This window comes from Prinia subflava, chromosome 3, assembly GCF_021018805.1.
Source record: "Prinia subflava isolate CZ2003 ecotype Zambia chromosome 3, Cam_Psub_1.2, whole genome shotgun sequence".
In the NCBI taxonomy this organism is placed as follows: Eukaryota; Metazoa; Chordata; class Aves; order Passeriformes; family Cisticolidae; genus Prinia; species Prinia subflava.
The window spans coordinates 21,235,706-21,252,121 of record NC_086249.1 but is presented as its reverse complement, the minus strand read 5'-3'; the positions used below and the strand labels follow the sequence as shown (position 1 = coordinate 21,252,121).

The 16,416-nt window shown below is 44.9% G+C and overlaps 1 protein-coding gene across 1 annotated transcript in view; it reads right to left on the bottom strand.

Annotated features, from left to right (window-relative positions):
* MYO7A (myosin VIIA) overlaps positions 1-16,416 on the bottom strand; it is a 96,456-nt gene that overhangs the window by 33,391 nt on the left and 46,649 nt on the right. The window contains exons 6-15 of the mRNA XM_063394352.1: positions 15,224-15,345; positions 13,361-13,503; positions 13,158-13,271; positions 12,195-12,348; positions 11,442-11,518; positions 10,235-10,354; positions 8,883-9,025; positions 8,301-8,511; positions 7,681-7,816; positions 7,164-7,270 (exon numbers count right to left, since the gene is read on the bottom strand). Coding sequence (XP_063250422.1) covers positions 7,164-7,270; positions 7,681-7,816; positions 8,301-8,511; positions 8,883-9,025; positions 10,235-10,354; positions 11,442-11,518; positions 12,195-12,348; positions 13,158-13,271; positions 13,361-13,503; positions 15,224-15,345 — 1,327 coding nt within the window. The remainder of the gene's footprint in view (positions 1-7,163; positions 7,271-7,680; positions 7,817-8,300; positions 8,512-8,882; positions 9,026-10,234; positions 10,355-11,441; positions 11,519-12,194; positions 12,349-13,157; positions 13,272-13,360; positions 13,504-15,223; positions 15,346-16,416) is intronic.

Genomic DNA, 16,416 nt, shown 5'->3' with positions numbered 1-16,416 from the left:
CCCTTTGCCACGAACAGGGAGTTTACACAGCTCAGGTTGGACGTGATGTTGAGACAAACCCAATCAAGACAAACACAAAGTCATCATGGAATTCCAACAAGAGAAAACCCAGCTCATGCAAACACCACAAAAACCTGACCTGCTTGTCAAGAAGAGCATGGGGAGCTACCAGCGATCTCTCCCAGCAAAACCCTCCCTGGAAGGGCAAACTGCTAACAAATCTAGAGTAATTAATGGATACAGCTGCTACCTGCAGAGCACTGTAGAGTCTGATACTCATATTTTGTCACAGATTTTCTGAGGAAAAGGCTGTTTCAGCAAGAATCCTGGTTTGAAAGGCTCTGATGAATATTTTCTTATCACATTGCTAATTATGCACACGAGGTCACCTCTGTGAGATCTGGAAGGATAGCCACAGGGGTTAGAAGCAGCAACAGATGCAGGAGCAGGGCTGGCAGTTGGAAAAATGTGCATGTTATCCAAATTTTAGTCAGTTTGGGCTTGGCTGGGAGAGATCATTTTTAAGCCATGGTGCTAGGAATGGAGCAAAACTTTGTACAAGGGTCTACAAGGGAATGCACGAGTGGTTTGCTCCCAGACAGCAAGAAATGCCTCTCCAGCTTGCTGGTGCCTTGCATTTCTTTCCTGCATGCATCCAGATCTGGCAAAAAGCAGTGGTGCCACCTCCACCCTTACATCTGAGAGGTTTTTGCTGGGAGAGGTTGGAAGGAAGGAGCAGTGACCAGAGAGCAGCTTGTCTTCCTGTCCAAATAGTCAGAGCGTCTGGGCTCCCCATGTCAAGACCACATCATCCCCTTCAGGACGTTTCAGGGCCTGACATTTGTGCACAGACCCCTCTCTGGGTGGTCTGTGGGCACCACCCCTATGGGAACTTTTTGGGCTCTCAGATACACAATGCTCTGACAAGTGTTTTGCATCAGCTTCATCCTTCAGGGAGTAATTGTGGGTCCTTCTGCCTCACCTCAACACCAACTTGGACAGAATCACACCTCTTCCCTTACTTCCACAAAACACCCCCCAAAAAGCAGAGGAGCAGCCTCTCAACACAGCCTAGCAAGGCACTGAAAATACAGGATTTACTACAGAGAAGAAGCTTTTTTTTTTTTTTAAACTTAATCCAGACCCAGTCCCCATAGCCTGATGGAGAAAGGGCTGGTACATTCTGCTTTTCCCTGTCCTGTTATTTCCCAGCTTTCAAACTCTGAGACTGTAACATCTTTGGGACTCAGACTATCTCTTCACTTGTGTTCGTACAAAGCCCAGTAGAAGGGAGGATGAGACCTGTGTAACATGGGGAAGGATGAGCAGGATTCACAGGTGCTGTACTCCAGACTCGAACACTCAGCCTGTGCTCAACATCAAAGGAGGAAAAGACTTAAAAACAGAAGAGAAAAACAAGTAAAAGAAGAGAATTAGATGATTTACAGAGGGAGCATGCAGAAGAGAGTGTAGAATCATATGCAGACCAGCATGACATCTGGACATGCTTCAATTCTGCTTCTTTCTGCCATCTCAAACCAGTCTGAACTTTGGAAGTGGAAACACATACATGGCTGTTTGCAGTAACACCAAGACAGAAGGCAAGGAGAATGGCAGCTACAAGGAGAAATGTCACTGAACCAGAAATGGTAGAGGTTATTCCTTCTGTCCCTCTTCACCTTTCCCTCCTTGAAGGACAAGGCTGCTGGTGCACCAGAAACACCACCAGGAGATGGCAGCCTGCTTCAGTGGAAATGCAAAAAGATTAAATACTTGAGGAGAATTAGGGAAGGAGGGTGAAGCATATGACACCAGTAATACTTTAGGGAAAGGTTCTGGACAAAGGATCATCCTCCCATCTCGTTAGGATTGTAAGGTCACTAAATTGAGCCATGCCAATGTGACATGCAGTTTCTGGGCAAAATGATACTTTTTCTTTGTTATATTTTCCTATGAAATGTCACTGGGGTGGCCTTCAGGTGACCACTGAAAGCTGAGGCCACCTCATTCTACAGTGTCATATAGTGAAGAGAATCTTCCTCCTAAAGGCTGTGCGGTCTGGAAAATGCCTTCCAATGCAGAGTTGACATGGGCTACATAATAGTGCCAAGTATCCCTATTTTGAACTACAAGCTTATTGACATGCGTATATATATACATATTTGAGAAATTATTTTTATCTTGGCTGTTCCACCTTTACCTCAGTGTCTAACAAATATGAACAATTATTATTCATTAGAAAACCTACACAACATGAAGTTTAGTTGTAAGATCAACTATGAAAACAACTAAACTTCCATTTCCTTGTATCACCTGTTGACATCTTCAGAGGAAAAAACTGATCTAAACATTTCTGACAGACTTCGCATGTTTGTCTCCTGGATTTAATCCCACCACAGAATTACAGAATTATAAATGGCTTGGGTTGGAAGGGATCCTAAAGTTCATTTAGTTCCAACCCTGGTGCCACGGGCAGGGACACCTTCTACTAGACCAGGTTGCTCAGAGCCCCATCCAACCTGGCCTTGAACACTTACAGGGATGGGGCAGCCACAGTTTCTCTGGGCAACCTGTCCCAGTGCTTCACCACCCTCACAGGAAAGAATTTCTTCCTAATACCTCAACAAAACATTTTATTTTTCAGTTTAAAGCCATTTTCCTTGTCCTATCACACAAGGTCCTTGTCAAAAATCCCTCTCCAGCCCTCTTTTATCCTTAGGAAATACTATTATTTTTGCTACAGCTCTAGAGCAAGGCCCAGGGATATGTTCAAATTGAAACAGCTCTAACCATGATACAGAGGGGAAGGATTCCACCTCTGGAATTAATGGCTTTCAGTCATTTTGGGTCAGATCCTTCTCATTGGAATTCCAAATCCAAACATCCAAGATACTGCAGAAGTAAAAAGGGGTGAAATTCAGCCCCATGCAAAGAGCTGAATTTTGAAAAGCAGACTAATCCTTTGGTTATCAAGGGGTTATGGAGATGTGAGCAGAGTCACAAAGCTTATATTATAAGATCTTTAGCACACAATATGCTACCTTATGGCCAAATAACTAGCAAGCAAGGTTTGGGAAATTATCAGAACCAGTCAGCAGATGAGAAGCAGCAGAAAAGACTAAAAAAGGTGCCAAACCCCTGTTTTGATGATCATGACAAAATTTCATATTGTCTCTGAAGACTTGGATCTGAGGTCCCCCCTGAACAAGAACTAACCCTCCCCCTCCAAAAATGGTAGCATTTCCAAACAACCCAGAAATGCAATCCAGGGGTCTCTCTTTGCATGTGAGCTGTCTTGCCTCAAAAAGTGCAAAACAGGATCAGATTTGCAGTTGTTTGGAAGAATTATGTCCCACTGAAGCCAATGGTGGCACTATGGTAAAACAACAGCCAAATCTCAGATAATCCATCTGAAGCTATTTAAAATGCTTCAAATATCAGGAAAAATATCCTCAAAACTTTGGCTGAGCCTGGTTCTGATTTCATCCAAACCAAATTTCCACCATTACGAAGTTCTTCTGAGTTGAGTCCTAGAATTAAGTGACACAGTCATACACCTGTACCTATTCAACAAGCTGTGAAAGTGCTCTCCAACACATTGGTCACTTGAAATGGATCCTCTATAGATAGTGCAGGAAGAGGAATAAACCAACAGGAGTAAAGCACAATCTTTACCATGGAGAGGTGAGTATACAACAGAGGAACTCATGTATTCAGTTTACCTTTGGTGTGGGTGTGGGCGACTGGCCAAATGTGCTGGATGCATAGCCACAGAGAAACTACACGAAGCACAGGTAAAAAAACAAAACAAAACACAAAACAGAGACAGAGAAGAGCAAATAGTGAAAAGAAGGAATAACTGAAATGGGAGTCTGACATTTTTAGTCTTGGAAGTCCAGCTGTTATACATCTCATGAACAAAATACATTAATTCTTAGATTTTTGTCTAACCCTCTCCTGGCTTTTCTCCTTTGTCTTGATGTTCACTTCTCTGAACTGGGGGAATTGCCAGTGTTCAGCTTTTGCTTGGAAACAAACTTTGTACAGTTTTTACCTCACTCTTTATCCATCCAATTTCAGCCATTCCCACTCTTCTTCTTCACACGTCTGCTCTCAACATACAGTGGTTGGGAAGGTGCCAGGAACAAAACACAAAAATTCTAAAAAAATCCCTCCTTTCCTCCCTAATTTTAATCCCCCAAATCAGGTATTTTTGATAGAATTTACACTTTTGCCAAAGGGAAAGCCCACCCACCAAGTTTCCCATTTGTTTTTCACTTTACAGGGTTCCATCCTCCACTGCTCCTTCTACCTGTTCCTTGACCAAGCAGTGCTGCCAGACCGTACCAGCTGATTCCTCAGAGGAACAGTGTACAACTCCCACTCAATCCATAATTCCACCTCAATAATTCCACTCAAAGCAATGTTCCTGTTCAGCAAACACATGCAGATAAACCTCCTCTGTGATGACCATGAATAAATGAGACTTTATAGCCCTATGTGCCCCAGAAATACCCATTTCACCATACAGCTTTCATTGTGTACAAACATTAAGTATTTCAGGAACAAAACACTTACTACTATTTTCAAATATATAGTCTCAATCAATTTTCAAATTTCTCTGATCTGTGGCTTTCTCAAGTTTCTGGAATATAAGGACCCCATTTGAAAGACTGAATGTAAAGCAGATGGGGACTTACTTGTAACTAACTCACAAAATCCTACAAATTTAATACAAATCCTACTCATTAATAAGATCCTGAGGACCAGAGTCTGGAAGGTGTTGAGCAAAATGCCTCATGATTTGATTTAGCCTTAAGCAGAGCAGCCACTTATCTCCTTTTAAGAGATGTTATATTTGATTGACCAAGCCTGAGAGTCTCTGGGAAGCTCTTCCACAGACTGCCTCACTAAAGCTGGGCGAAGGCATGCACAGTTCCAAGACATTCCAAGGACGCTTCACCACAGATCTTGCTACATGGAGTCAATTTCCAGGACCCAGGTTCACTTGCTCCTTCTTTTGGGGCACATATCCTAAGAAAAGGCCTGCAAACATTACTGAGCGTTGGTGGAAAGCAATGACAAAAGCATCTAAGCCCCATGTTGGATCCTGCTTGTCTGAGAATTTTTGTGTGGTGGTGTTCAGGGAATTAGTGCTCTCCAGGTTCACAGTGACACTGTGCATGACTAGGGGAGCTGGTGTACAATGTTGGCTCTTCTTCCAGTTCCATGACATCAGGCTAAAAATTCCTCATTCCAAAAAGAAAACCAGAAATCATTAAATTATCAAAGCACAGAGACCACCACTTGGCACAGATTTTGGAGATGTCTAGTGAAACTATAAAAAAACCCCGAATAGTTTACATAAAAAAAAAAAGGGGTTCTGATGCTTTCAAAGGGTTCAGTTCTCAGATCCTAGACAACATCCAGGCAGGCACCTCAACTTTGCTATTATACACTTCCAGCATCTTCTATAGATGCTTTGGTAGGGATCCCTGTGAGAAAGCTTGTGTGACTGTGTAAACCCTTTCATTGATGCTCCAGAGTGCATCTCAGCTCTGCCCAAAGACGAAAGAAATCACTTCCAAGGTCAACTGCAAAGCTTACACCAAAAATAAAAAGCAGTGAGGAATAAGCAATAAAAAGGCAAAGTAAGCAGCAGCACTGATGCTAAGGGAGTTAGTGTCTACTTCAACAGGAGTGTCCACTTCTGAGAATAGCTCTGAACCCAACAGGAGTGTCATGCCAACTGGTAGCTTGGTTAGTAATTGATAAATGTTCTCTTTTTCCTAATGAAGCCAAAAGAATAATGATCATTAATTTAAGCAGGAGCAAAACTGAATGGCTAAAGGTTATGAAAAAGGCTTGCAAAAAGGCACGTAACATATTCAAAGAAATGTCTTGGGAATGTAAATATTTCTTTCCCCTGGCAAGTAAAGGAATTCAGCACTTAAAACTTGGCACTCCTGAAAGCCCCTAAGTCCCTTGGTCCATCAGTGGCATTGGCTGGCATTTGGAAATGGGACTCCGACTGCCAAAAAATTTGTTTGTTCTGAAAAATGTTATCCCCACACCCTCTCCAGTCCCATGGCTTTTGCCTTGAGAAAGACTGGGGGATTTGGACATTGTGGCTGATCTGTATAGACTTTCAGATTCTGCAAAACTGGTATTTTAAAACACTTCTTACTTTAATTTTGGGAGCAGGGCTGAGTAGAGAGATTTAGATGTTCAACTTCCTAAAGAAAATATCATACATTTGTGTTTATAAAGCTGAAATTGTCACTAATCTCAGCATTTAAGCTGGTATCCCAATAATAAATGCTCAAATGGGGTGGAAAGGGTTAAAGCAATAATTCTGCCTTTCTCTGAAACTTCAGGGCACACAGTCTTCTCTCACACTGAGCATGGAGTAGGCACACGACCTACTGGAGGGCTGGGATGTGGAAAAAGGAGCTTTGAAGTTCAGCTTTCATAACTGGTGTTCCCTCTCTATGCTGTTCTGACAGTAAAATACAACTGTTCCCATCAAGTCCTCTTGCAGCACTTAAGGACCAGCAGGATCGTCCTTTTGTTATACTCTGGTCAAAAATAATTTGGCTTTTACTTGGACCCAGAAAGGTTTGGGCTTGAAGGGACCCTGAAGGTCACATAGTTCCAACCCACCTGACATAGGCAGGGACACCTTCCAGCAGACCACATTGCTTGAACACTTCCAGGGATAGGGCATCCACAGCTTCTCTGGGCAACCTGTGCCAGTGCCTCACCACCCTCACAAGTAAGAACTTCTTCCTAACACCTAATCTAAACCTGCCCTCTGTTTGCTTACTTCTCATTCTATTGTACACACATCTGGATGACCTAACTGGAAGACACAGTTACTTGTCTCAGATTTCTACAAGCACAAACCTAATTGTTCCAATCCCTACACAATTCAGAATGGTAATCACAGCAAAAAAATAATATTTGATGAACCAAATGCAGTGAACTCGGGGTGTGAGTGTGGATGCATCCATGACCCTGCATTAACACTTCCTGATGGTTGGCTCTCACTAACAGGTTTGAAACACCCCAAAGAGCATTAGAGCAATGTGACTCTGCAAATCTTCCACCCCTTCCAGGAACACCCCTCCTCGTGAATAAAGATCTCCTCCCGCCTGCATTACCATTGCCACATCTGCTTGGAAGATCTGCTTGATGAATTTGTTTTTTGAGGAATGCACCAGCTGAATGATGTCTCCATGCAGCGTGTCCCTGTTTTTCTCCAAGAAACCTAGAGAAATAATGGGACAACACATAGATGACACAATGCAACATGGTAGGCATGTGAGCTGCAAGCAGCTTCTGGGTTTTTGGATTACTGGATGTTCTTGGTGAGGTAATGGGAGCAATGAGTGGGCAGAGAGAGAGGAACCATGAGAAGGAAGACAGAGGCACATCTTCACACTGGATTGAAGATGCAGCTGTGCAAAGCACTGCCATTCTGTCACAGGCACACAAGATGAAACAGCACCAAACTCTGCAGCTCATGGGCACAGCTGGAGGGTCAAGTCATTGCAGCCAGGAAAGGAATACATTGACACTACTGTGGTCTACCATCCTGCCCCGTTCCAACACAGCAGCAGCTCGTCTGCCCATGAACATCCCCTCACCCCCTGCAGTGCCCTGGGACCTGCCACATACCTTTTGTTTCGTAGTAAACAATTCCAGCAAAATGGTTAATGCCAAACTGGGTTTCATAGTTATTCTTCGGAGGAATATAGTTGGTGTTAAGCTTGTGCTGGGAGTTCAGCTTGTGTAACATGGTGGCATCTGTACCCTGTACATGCATGAAAAGATTTGACATTTAACCACGGCTATTCCCACTGAAATAATTTTCCAGTCAATAGCACATTTCTTTCTTGTCTTGGTGAAGATGTGCATTTATGTTGAGAAGTGATATGTTGGGGAAGATATGTCAAGTGCAGAAATTACAGAAGTTGAGTAAATATCTCTGGTATGTAGTGCTGTATTCCAAATAATGCTCCAAAAGGAGTATATTTAACATTATTTTCTCTTAAACTTTGCCAATAGATCTTTTGGAGCATCTTGCAGGCATATTTTCCCATCAGAAACACTTGTTTTAGCATGGCTAAAACACTGAGAGAAGAAAATTTAAGAGAGCAATAAAAACTATAAATAGGCAGGCCATTAGTGAGTGTGTGTTTGGGGCTGAGCAGATCTCTTACAGGGTGCCAGAACGCAAGTGTAAAGGGGATAAAATCAGGAGAGTCACTGGCAGCAAGGCTGAGCCCAAAACACACCTTGGGGAACTTGCTCTCCTCGTCAATGAGTGAGATGATGTTCATAGGCTTGATGGCAATCATGTCCAAGGCATCCTGGTTATCAGTGAACTCGATGTGCTGCCAGTTGATGTTCTCCAGGTTGTACTCCTCCTGCTCTAGTTTGAACACGTGGCGCACAAAGAACTGCTGCAGGTTTTCATTTGCAAAGTTAATGCAAAGCTGTTCAAAACTGTGGAGGGAAGGTCAAGAAAAGGCCACTTTAGATCCATGCTGGTTAATTTTTCTACATCTCTCTCCACACTTGAAACAATACTCTCAGACCTTGTCAACCACTCAGTAAGGCTGCTGTTGGCTTAGAATTTCTTTATTGGTTCAGACAATTAGTTTTTCTCCCAAAACAATGTGTTGTGTGTGGTCTAAATCAGTTTAGGAACTCCACTGTCTGATGCAATTGATTAGCTCTGATAATTTCTCATATAGAAAAAGGCTTGGTCCAACCCAGTCCTGTTCACTTCAGGCGAGGTGAAAGGACTGCAAGACCCTGAGCTTGGGCTTGTGAAGGAGGATTTGGACCTGGTTCTCCTTTTGCAGACTCCATACCTGTTCACAGTGAAGTTCTCAAAGCCAAAGATGTCAAGAAGGCCGATGGATCTCCTGATACTTTTGAGTTCCTGGGAAGGAGGTCTGTAAATTGCAGCATTGATCTTCTCCACGATCCACACAAAAAGTCGCCCATAAATTCCCTGCAACATCCCAAAGTTGGAGCTCACTCAGACAGTTCAGCAGTTTGTCTCACTAGTCTGTGTCACTACTTCACCCTTGATAGCACACTTTCTTCTAAAGCATGGCCAACAACCAGACAGTCCCTGAGGATGTGCTCACCAGCGTTTGTGCCAGACTCTTGGCATGGTTCAAAGCTTCAAGAATCATCATGCAGATCAAGGAAAACAGACCTGAGAGCCTAGCTACAAGACAGCTGAGAGCAAACCCCCAATTTGTACTGTGCTGAATTTTGGATCTGTGGGCCTGCTGTGAAGCTGCACAGTCCTTTCCTTGGTTTCCACACATTTCTCTCTACAGATCAGCAGAGCAGAGCCATGTTACGCTGCAAGAACATCTTGCTCACCTGAACAAGGTGCTCACTGAAATATTGCAGCACTGGCAGAACAGTCTGATGATTTAATGACACAGATATTGCTGCTTCAGTAATTCCAGAACTTCACGTTTTAAACTGTTATTAATTTTTATTTTATAAGCTACATCGGTACAGCCAAGAGGGGAGCCCAATTCGAAGGCCTGTCACCACCAGAGAAGACACTGCCAGAATTTGCAGGCTAGTTAGCTCTCAAACCAGCTTGATCTACCAACTCCCCACATGTAAAATGAGGACCCAAGTTGGCCAAAGCATGCTAATAATGCTTGTCACAGAATTTTACTTGGGACTGCAAACAGCACAGCAGTGATGCATACCCACCCCATCAACCTTCATCACTCCAAAGCCTCAAGATGTTCTAAGTGCTCTGATGGTGTCCAGACTGCTCTATCCCTGGCCCTGTGTCCTTCAGCTGTATTCACTGCTGCTTATGTTCCCAAACCCTGAAATTCAGGTGTGGGTACTAGAGGTGTGGGTAGAGTTGCTCTGATTTACAACAACTGAGGATCTTTCCTGGAACTGAGGTAAACTCATTTCAGAACCCTGGGTCCTTCTGCAGGTCCCCTTTGAGTACAGACAGTCTCCAGACCACACTGCAAATCCCTTGCAGAGCAGGTCACCTAACTTCTATCTTCTTGTACATCCCAATTAGAACAGGGTTTCAAGGGCATTTGCTGATCTGAGCACACACACACACAAAGCGAGACCCTTTTCCTGCGCAGTGGATGCTCCAGTCTCAGAAGGGACAGATTTCTTTGGCTCATCAACAGAAGGCATAAGGAAATGCCCTAAGACCGACCTTTACGAAAGCGTCCCTCACATCCAGCGCTTGTTCCATGCTGAGAGGGGTGGAGACAGTTTCACCCCTCGTGATTATGGTCCGGCTGGTAAGGCAGTTCATCACGTCCTGAGGCTCAACCTGGCAGAGACAACACCAAACACAGCTGCTGTACAGGGGAGGTGCCTCACATGAAGACACAGGCATTTTCAGAGAGAAAAATTAACATTTTTATATTGTATTTTAATCTGGAAAGTGTTCTTTTGACTTAGCATGAGATGTTAATGAGGTGTGGGAAAACAGGATGAGAAAGCAAAGCCTGCAAAGCTGTATGCTACCAGCATGGGTTAAAGCTTTGCATCACCTTGACCACTTTTTGTACTTCTTCAGGGCAATGTCCACTCCCTAAGTGGACAGAGAGCTGTGGATTACACTCTGGGACCAGCAATGCTGACGGAGATGACATCTCTGAGGCATCCCTGTTAGCTCTTGAGAAGGCCACTGAAGAATGCTCCAGTCACTGCATGGATGGTTTCAGCGAGTGTCATCTCACCTCAGATGTCATATAAACACATATACACACAGAGTATATATGACATCTGTCTCAAGTACCATTATGAACTTTCCTTGTATCAGTGAGGGAAACACCCTGCTTTAGGGACTGAGCTATTTTGGATGCCCTTTCTCGGATGATGTGCCACCAGAGGGTTTGTTTCTATTGGCTGGTATGAAGGGAAGCTCAGATAATCGGATCATGGAATCATAGAATAGTTTGGTTTGGAAGGGATCTTTAAGATCATCTAGTTCTAGCCCATCAACAGGAACAGCTTCTGGGTGACCAGGTTGCTCAAAGTCATTTTGTGCCCTTGTCAAAAGTCCCTCCTCCATCTCTTTTGTAGCCCCTTTAGGTACTGAAAGGGGCTCTAAGCTGTCCCCAGAGCCTTCTCTTCTACAGGCTGAAACTCCCCAAATCTCTTAGCCTGTCTCCATAGAAGAGGTGCCCCAGCTCTCTGAGCATCTTTGTAGCCTCCTCTGGCTACTCAGCCCAGATGGAGACTTTCACCTTCATGCTGCCAATGCAGGACACAATATGGCTTATCTGTGCCTCTTCAGCCTCCTGGAGCTGGTGGTGCGAGGAGAGGCTGGCTCGGGTGAAGCTTTGCCACAATACTAAAAACCTGGGATGGAATCAGAGAGGGGGGAACAGCAGCACTGCAGGGCCACTGACCTCTAGCAATGTTGCCGCAGTGATGAGCGACGCTGACTGAACAACCTCACAGGCATCCAGGTTGTCATAGGTCCGAGCTGGGGAAAGAAAGGCAGAGGGAAAGCCATTAGCAAGACATTAGAAAGCCATTCTGACTCTGCAGAAGGTGGATGAGGTAAGGGAAAGGCTCTTTCTCCACTGTCTCTGTGTGATGTCCTGGCAAAATCTGGCCATAAGAAGGGAGGGAAAAGTTCATGCATCTGCTGGAGTCCTGCTGCTGGCTGCAAAGGACTTGTACTCTGCTCTGCCAGACCAGATAGTAAAGAATGTAGAAATGTTTCTAGAATCTAAGTGCTTTAGGCTTCTGTATTCTGAAGAGACTTTTTAAATCACTGTGTCATTTCTGACAGCAGAGCTGTTTGGTACATTTACAAAGGCATATCCAATCACACAGGCACCTGTCAAACACTCTATTAGTCTCATTTTGTAGAACCTGAGTCTACTGAATGGCCTGTGGCCATATTCAACCTCACAACATTCAAAAAACGTCGATGTCAATGAGCACACTGCAGCCTGGCAGCCCTGCCGTGGGCTGGTGGAATTATTCATTATTCCTTGTCCTTACAATGCCACAATAAACACCTGAGTCCCTGGCACGGCACCATGGCAGGTGTTCTGGATACAGCCCTGAATCCCTAAGCTTGGCTCCCTGTCAGCATGCAGAACAAGGAGCAGCAGAGCTCTGGACCATGTCCCTGTATTTTGTCCTTTTACCTTCATACTGCAGGTTGCCCATGTGCAGGATGGCAGCCAGCAGCTTGGAGATCTCCCAGTTCTCGGTGTCGGTGAACATGAGGACCTTCATGGCGGAGCGGATATTGGCGTACTCCTTGCTATCATCTCTGCCATCACAGGTTGTGCAGTTACCCTGGGGAGGCAAACAGGGCACACACTGCATGGGGCAAAGCCAGGGAGCACTGGGGTGTAACCCTAGCTGGGCTTCTCTCAGAACCAGCAATGCACTGTTTAAGGGATGATGCTGAACTTGTGGGTCTGGCTCTGCCCTTTGTCATGTTCTGTGATTCAGTGCTCAGCCTTGTAACCTACACCAAACCTGTCATCCCCAGGTACCCTGTGTCTGGCTGCCATCAGCAGAAAAGAAAAAGCTCTCTGAGATGGGAATAGGGGACTGAATGCTCCCACTGATCCAGTTAGAAAGCTGGGTGCCAGCCTTGCTGATGATGCATTAGCCTTAATTACACCCGGTTCTATCAGCTCCTCTGGATATCAACACTGGTATATAGGGAGTGGGGGTGGAGATTGCTGGCTCAGTCAGACACTTGGAGCACACACAGCTCAGCCCCATATTCTGCCATCCAGACAAGCACTTCTCTAGGCCCATCACTGCCTCAAGAGCAGCAGGTCTTCTCTAACACCCTGGTTACTTCCAAACACATGGCATGGGCACCAGACACCATCTCATCCAAGCCTGTGTCCTGTTTCACAGAAAGTGTGGCAATAGCCTGGTCTAGACACAGGGATTAAGGATTTCCACTAAGATTATGAGTCTTGTGGTGGTGAGACAAAGAAATCTGTCAAACCCTGTGGCTAAGGCTCAGGAAGGTCATAACCAGCAAAGCAGCTCTTGGCTGCAGAAGCACCTCTCTTTTCCTTCTCCCTTGCTAAGAACCTTTCACCACATCGCCCCACCAAACTTCTGTTTCACTGCTCTCTCACCATCGCAAGGTAGTTGTAGTCTGTGGCCTTCCCAAGACCCAGCTTCTTCTTCTGCTCCACGGTCATTCCTCTCAGCATGCAGTAGAACACGTGGTAATTCCTCTCATCCTGGGCCTGCCGGGGAAGAGCAGGTGCCAGCTCCGTGAGGAGAACGGCACGGCGAAGGTCGCCAGCTCCCGCGCCTTGCAGGCGTGTCACCTTACCTGCCTGCACACCCGGGACTTCTCCAGCAGGTACTGCTCAATCTTTGCCCCCTCGATGGCTCCCCTTTTGTTGAAGTGGATGTCAATGTACTTCCCAAATCGGCTGGAATTATCATTACGGATGGTCTTCGCGTTCCCGAAAGCTGCAAGATTTATGGTGTGTTAGAGAGGATCTGGTGCAGGCAGGAGGATGGATCTGGTCTCATGGCGCGGCAAAAGTCAAAAGAGTGAGGCTGAGAGGGTTAAAAGCAGCCCCAAAGCCTTCCCTGAAGTTTGGCTGGATCAATTTCATCTCAGTGTGAGGAAACAAGATGTGTATCAGATGACTGTCCTTGGAAATGCAGAGAGGAGCACAGAGGAGGAAGCTTGGGAATGGGGTGACCTTATCCAGGAAGAAGGGCTAGGACAGCAGGATTTTGGCAGCAGCTGATGAAATAGAAGAGAACTGAGCAAGAGTGGCTGCAGTGTGAAAGGTGACACTGCAGAAAATGACAGAGATGCTGGTGAGGGATTCGATGACTGAGAGGGAAAGAAAAGGGAAATACAGATAGCTAAGCCAACCTCCAGCAGGAGACTTCTCCCTGCAAACAGACTGTGTTGAGAAAGGTACCCTGTCCATTCTCTGTCGGGTGTGGATGAGTGCCCTAAGCCAGCACACCCTGCAATTTCTGCTCCAGGATTTCTGGCAGGTGATGGACATGAGCTTGAATTACAGAGCCTCTCTTTCCTGAATCTCAGCAGTGACTCAGTGAATATTCAATAGGGCCCTGTGCGCTTGTCACATTTCTGTTGGTTCCTAGAGGGTTATCTACCAAGCAGAGGAGGTAAAAATCATAGAATGGTATGGGTTGGAAGGGACCTTCAAGATCATCTAGTTCCAACCCCTCTGCCAAGGGCAGAGACACTTCCCTCTAGACCAGGCTGATCAAACCTCAGTCTGTAGAGAACAATCCCAGTGTTATTCTTTACAGGAAATGCAATTTTTCTGCGTAAGCATAAAAGGTACATCTGGCATCATGCTGGGTCAAGAGGGTCAGATAACCTATTTAATTTAAAGATATCCAATTAAAATACTGGGGTTGATCACAGTGACAGCTTGCCAGTGAACCTATTAAGGCCACAAGGTGATTCTCATTATCAGGTTCTTTCTTGGACTACTCTATTTCTTTTCCTGCATTTTGCTGCCATTTACTGATCTTGGAAGGAAAAGGTGGGGTTTTCTATTGTATACAGCCAGCACAAGGTGCTGTGAAGCTCAGGTCCTATTAAACTAATGTTTTATGGAACCATCAAAGAAAATGCAAATAATTAGTGAGCTGAATGCAGCACTGATGGGATATTGATGCTCTGTAGGCAGTCCAGCACTGGAAGAGGTGGTGAGATTTTTCAAAAGAGCTTTGACTGAATATCAGATACTAAAAAAGTATTGATCGGCACTTTTACATACTACACACAGAATTAGGTAAAATTCAGGGGTTTGTATGGATTTTTTTGGGGGAATAAAGTACCGTTTTAAGTAGAAAACCACTTTTTTTTCCCCCCCTCAATTTTTTAAGTAATGAAACAGTTGAAAAAATAATTCAGGTCAGCCGAAATGCTTTGCTTTTAATATTAGTTGTCAAAAATTTTAAAGGAAACATTAGCTGTCAAATCAGAGAATATTAGTCTTCTGAAAAATAAATTCAGATGGAAAGAATCTGAATGTGTTGTTTAACAAAAAAGTACTTCAAAAAAGAAGTTATATCACTTTTTTGGAAACTCAAAGTGCGACATAAGGGATTTATATTTGGTTATATTTTATGGTTCTTGAATCTGTTTTGTATTTTTTCCAGCAAAAAAATTCTTTATTATCTGAGGGCTCACCTTCCAAGATGGGATTTGCCTCCAGGACCTGCTGCTCAATCCAGGAGTGCTGACCACTGATTGCTGCCAGGAACTGCAGAATCAGTTTTGTGCTTTCTGTCTTCCCTGCTCCGGATTCTCCACTGCAAAGACAAGAGGAGTGGAGGTCAGTGAAAGCCATGCTGCACCCCTTTCCTGCCAGTGTCCCTCCCTCTGTCTCCACAGGAACTTCTGTCTCTGTGTCTCTTCTGTCAGCATAGGTGGATGAGACCATTAAGGATGGGTTTCCAGCATCCCAAGGACTGGCTATAGGATGAATGGCAGGACATGGTACCAGACAGCTTCCAGCCAAGATCCAGATTTGCTCTGTGTTTCATTTGGCCCAAGCTGTTGCTTGAGTTTGGGTCTGCCCAGCAAACGCCATCATTCAATCAGCACTAAGAAGGTCATGAAGTACTTTCAGTCAGTGCTTTTCCAGGTATGATCACCAGACCATGACTCTGTGGTGCAGGGTCTAGCTGCTCCCATAGGACATCTTCAACACCAGTCTTGAGCTATGATAAGGCAGAGTGTGAAATACAGCCTTTTAACAGCAGGGACTTCCACAGGGCTCCTAAGCTTATTCTAACAGGGAGAAGACGTAAGACGAAAAGCCTATGGGGCAGGAAGCCAGAGTTATTCCTCAAACTTTTCTCTTCACTGAAAGATAACCTCAGTTATCTTGTGAAGGGGCTGGGCAGAAATTTGGGTGAGTCTATGGTGTGTCTGACACATGAGGTAGCCAAAATAAGTGACCAAAACAGACCTTCCTGACACTGAGTATCCAGCCCTGGCCTCATGGGAAAACTGTTTCACTTTTCAGGCCACTGGCACAGTGCATTGACTCTCCTCTGGGCCCCACATGATGCTTTTTTAGACCAGCCAAAAAAGCCTTACTGAATGGCCTTTTCAGACTCATGTATCTGAAAGACTGCCCACGGGATGTTCCAGAGTTATGGTTTTTTATTCAACGAAACTTAGGGTAGGCATGCCTTGGGGAAAAAGGGTGCCTCAAACAAAAAAGACTGAGTTCAGAATTCATAGAATCGTGTTGGAGGGCTGAGGACATCAAATCTGGCTCACACCACCATCTGGGGCAGATTCTGGAGGGAATATACCCATAACTGTGACCAGGCACCTCTTGGTGCCCAAGGTTGATCGGTCCAGAGCAGAGC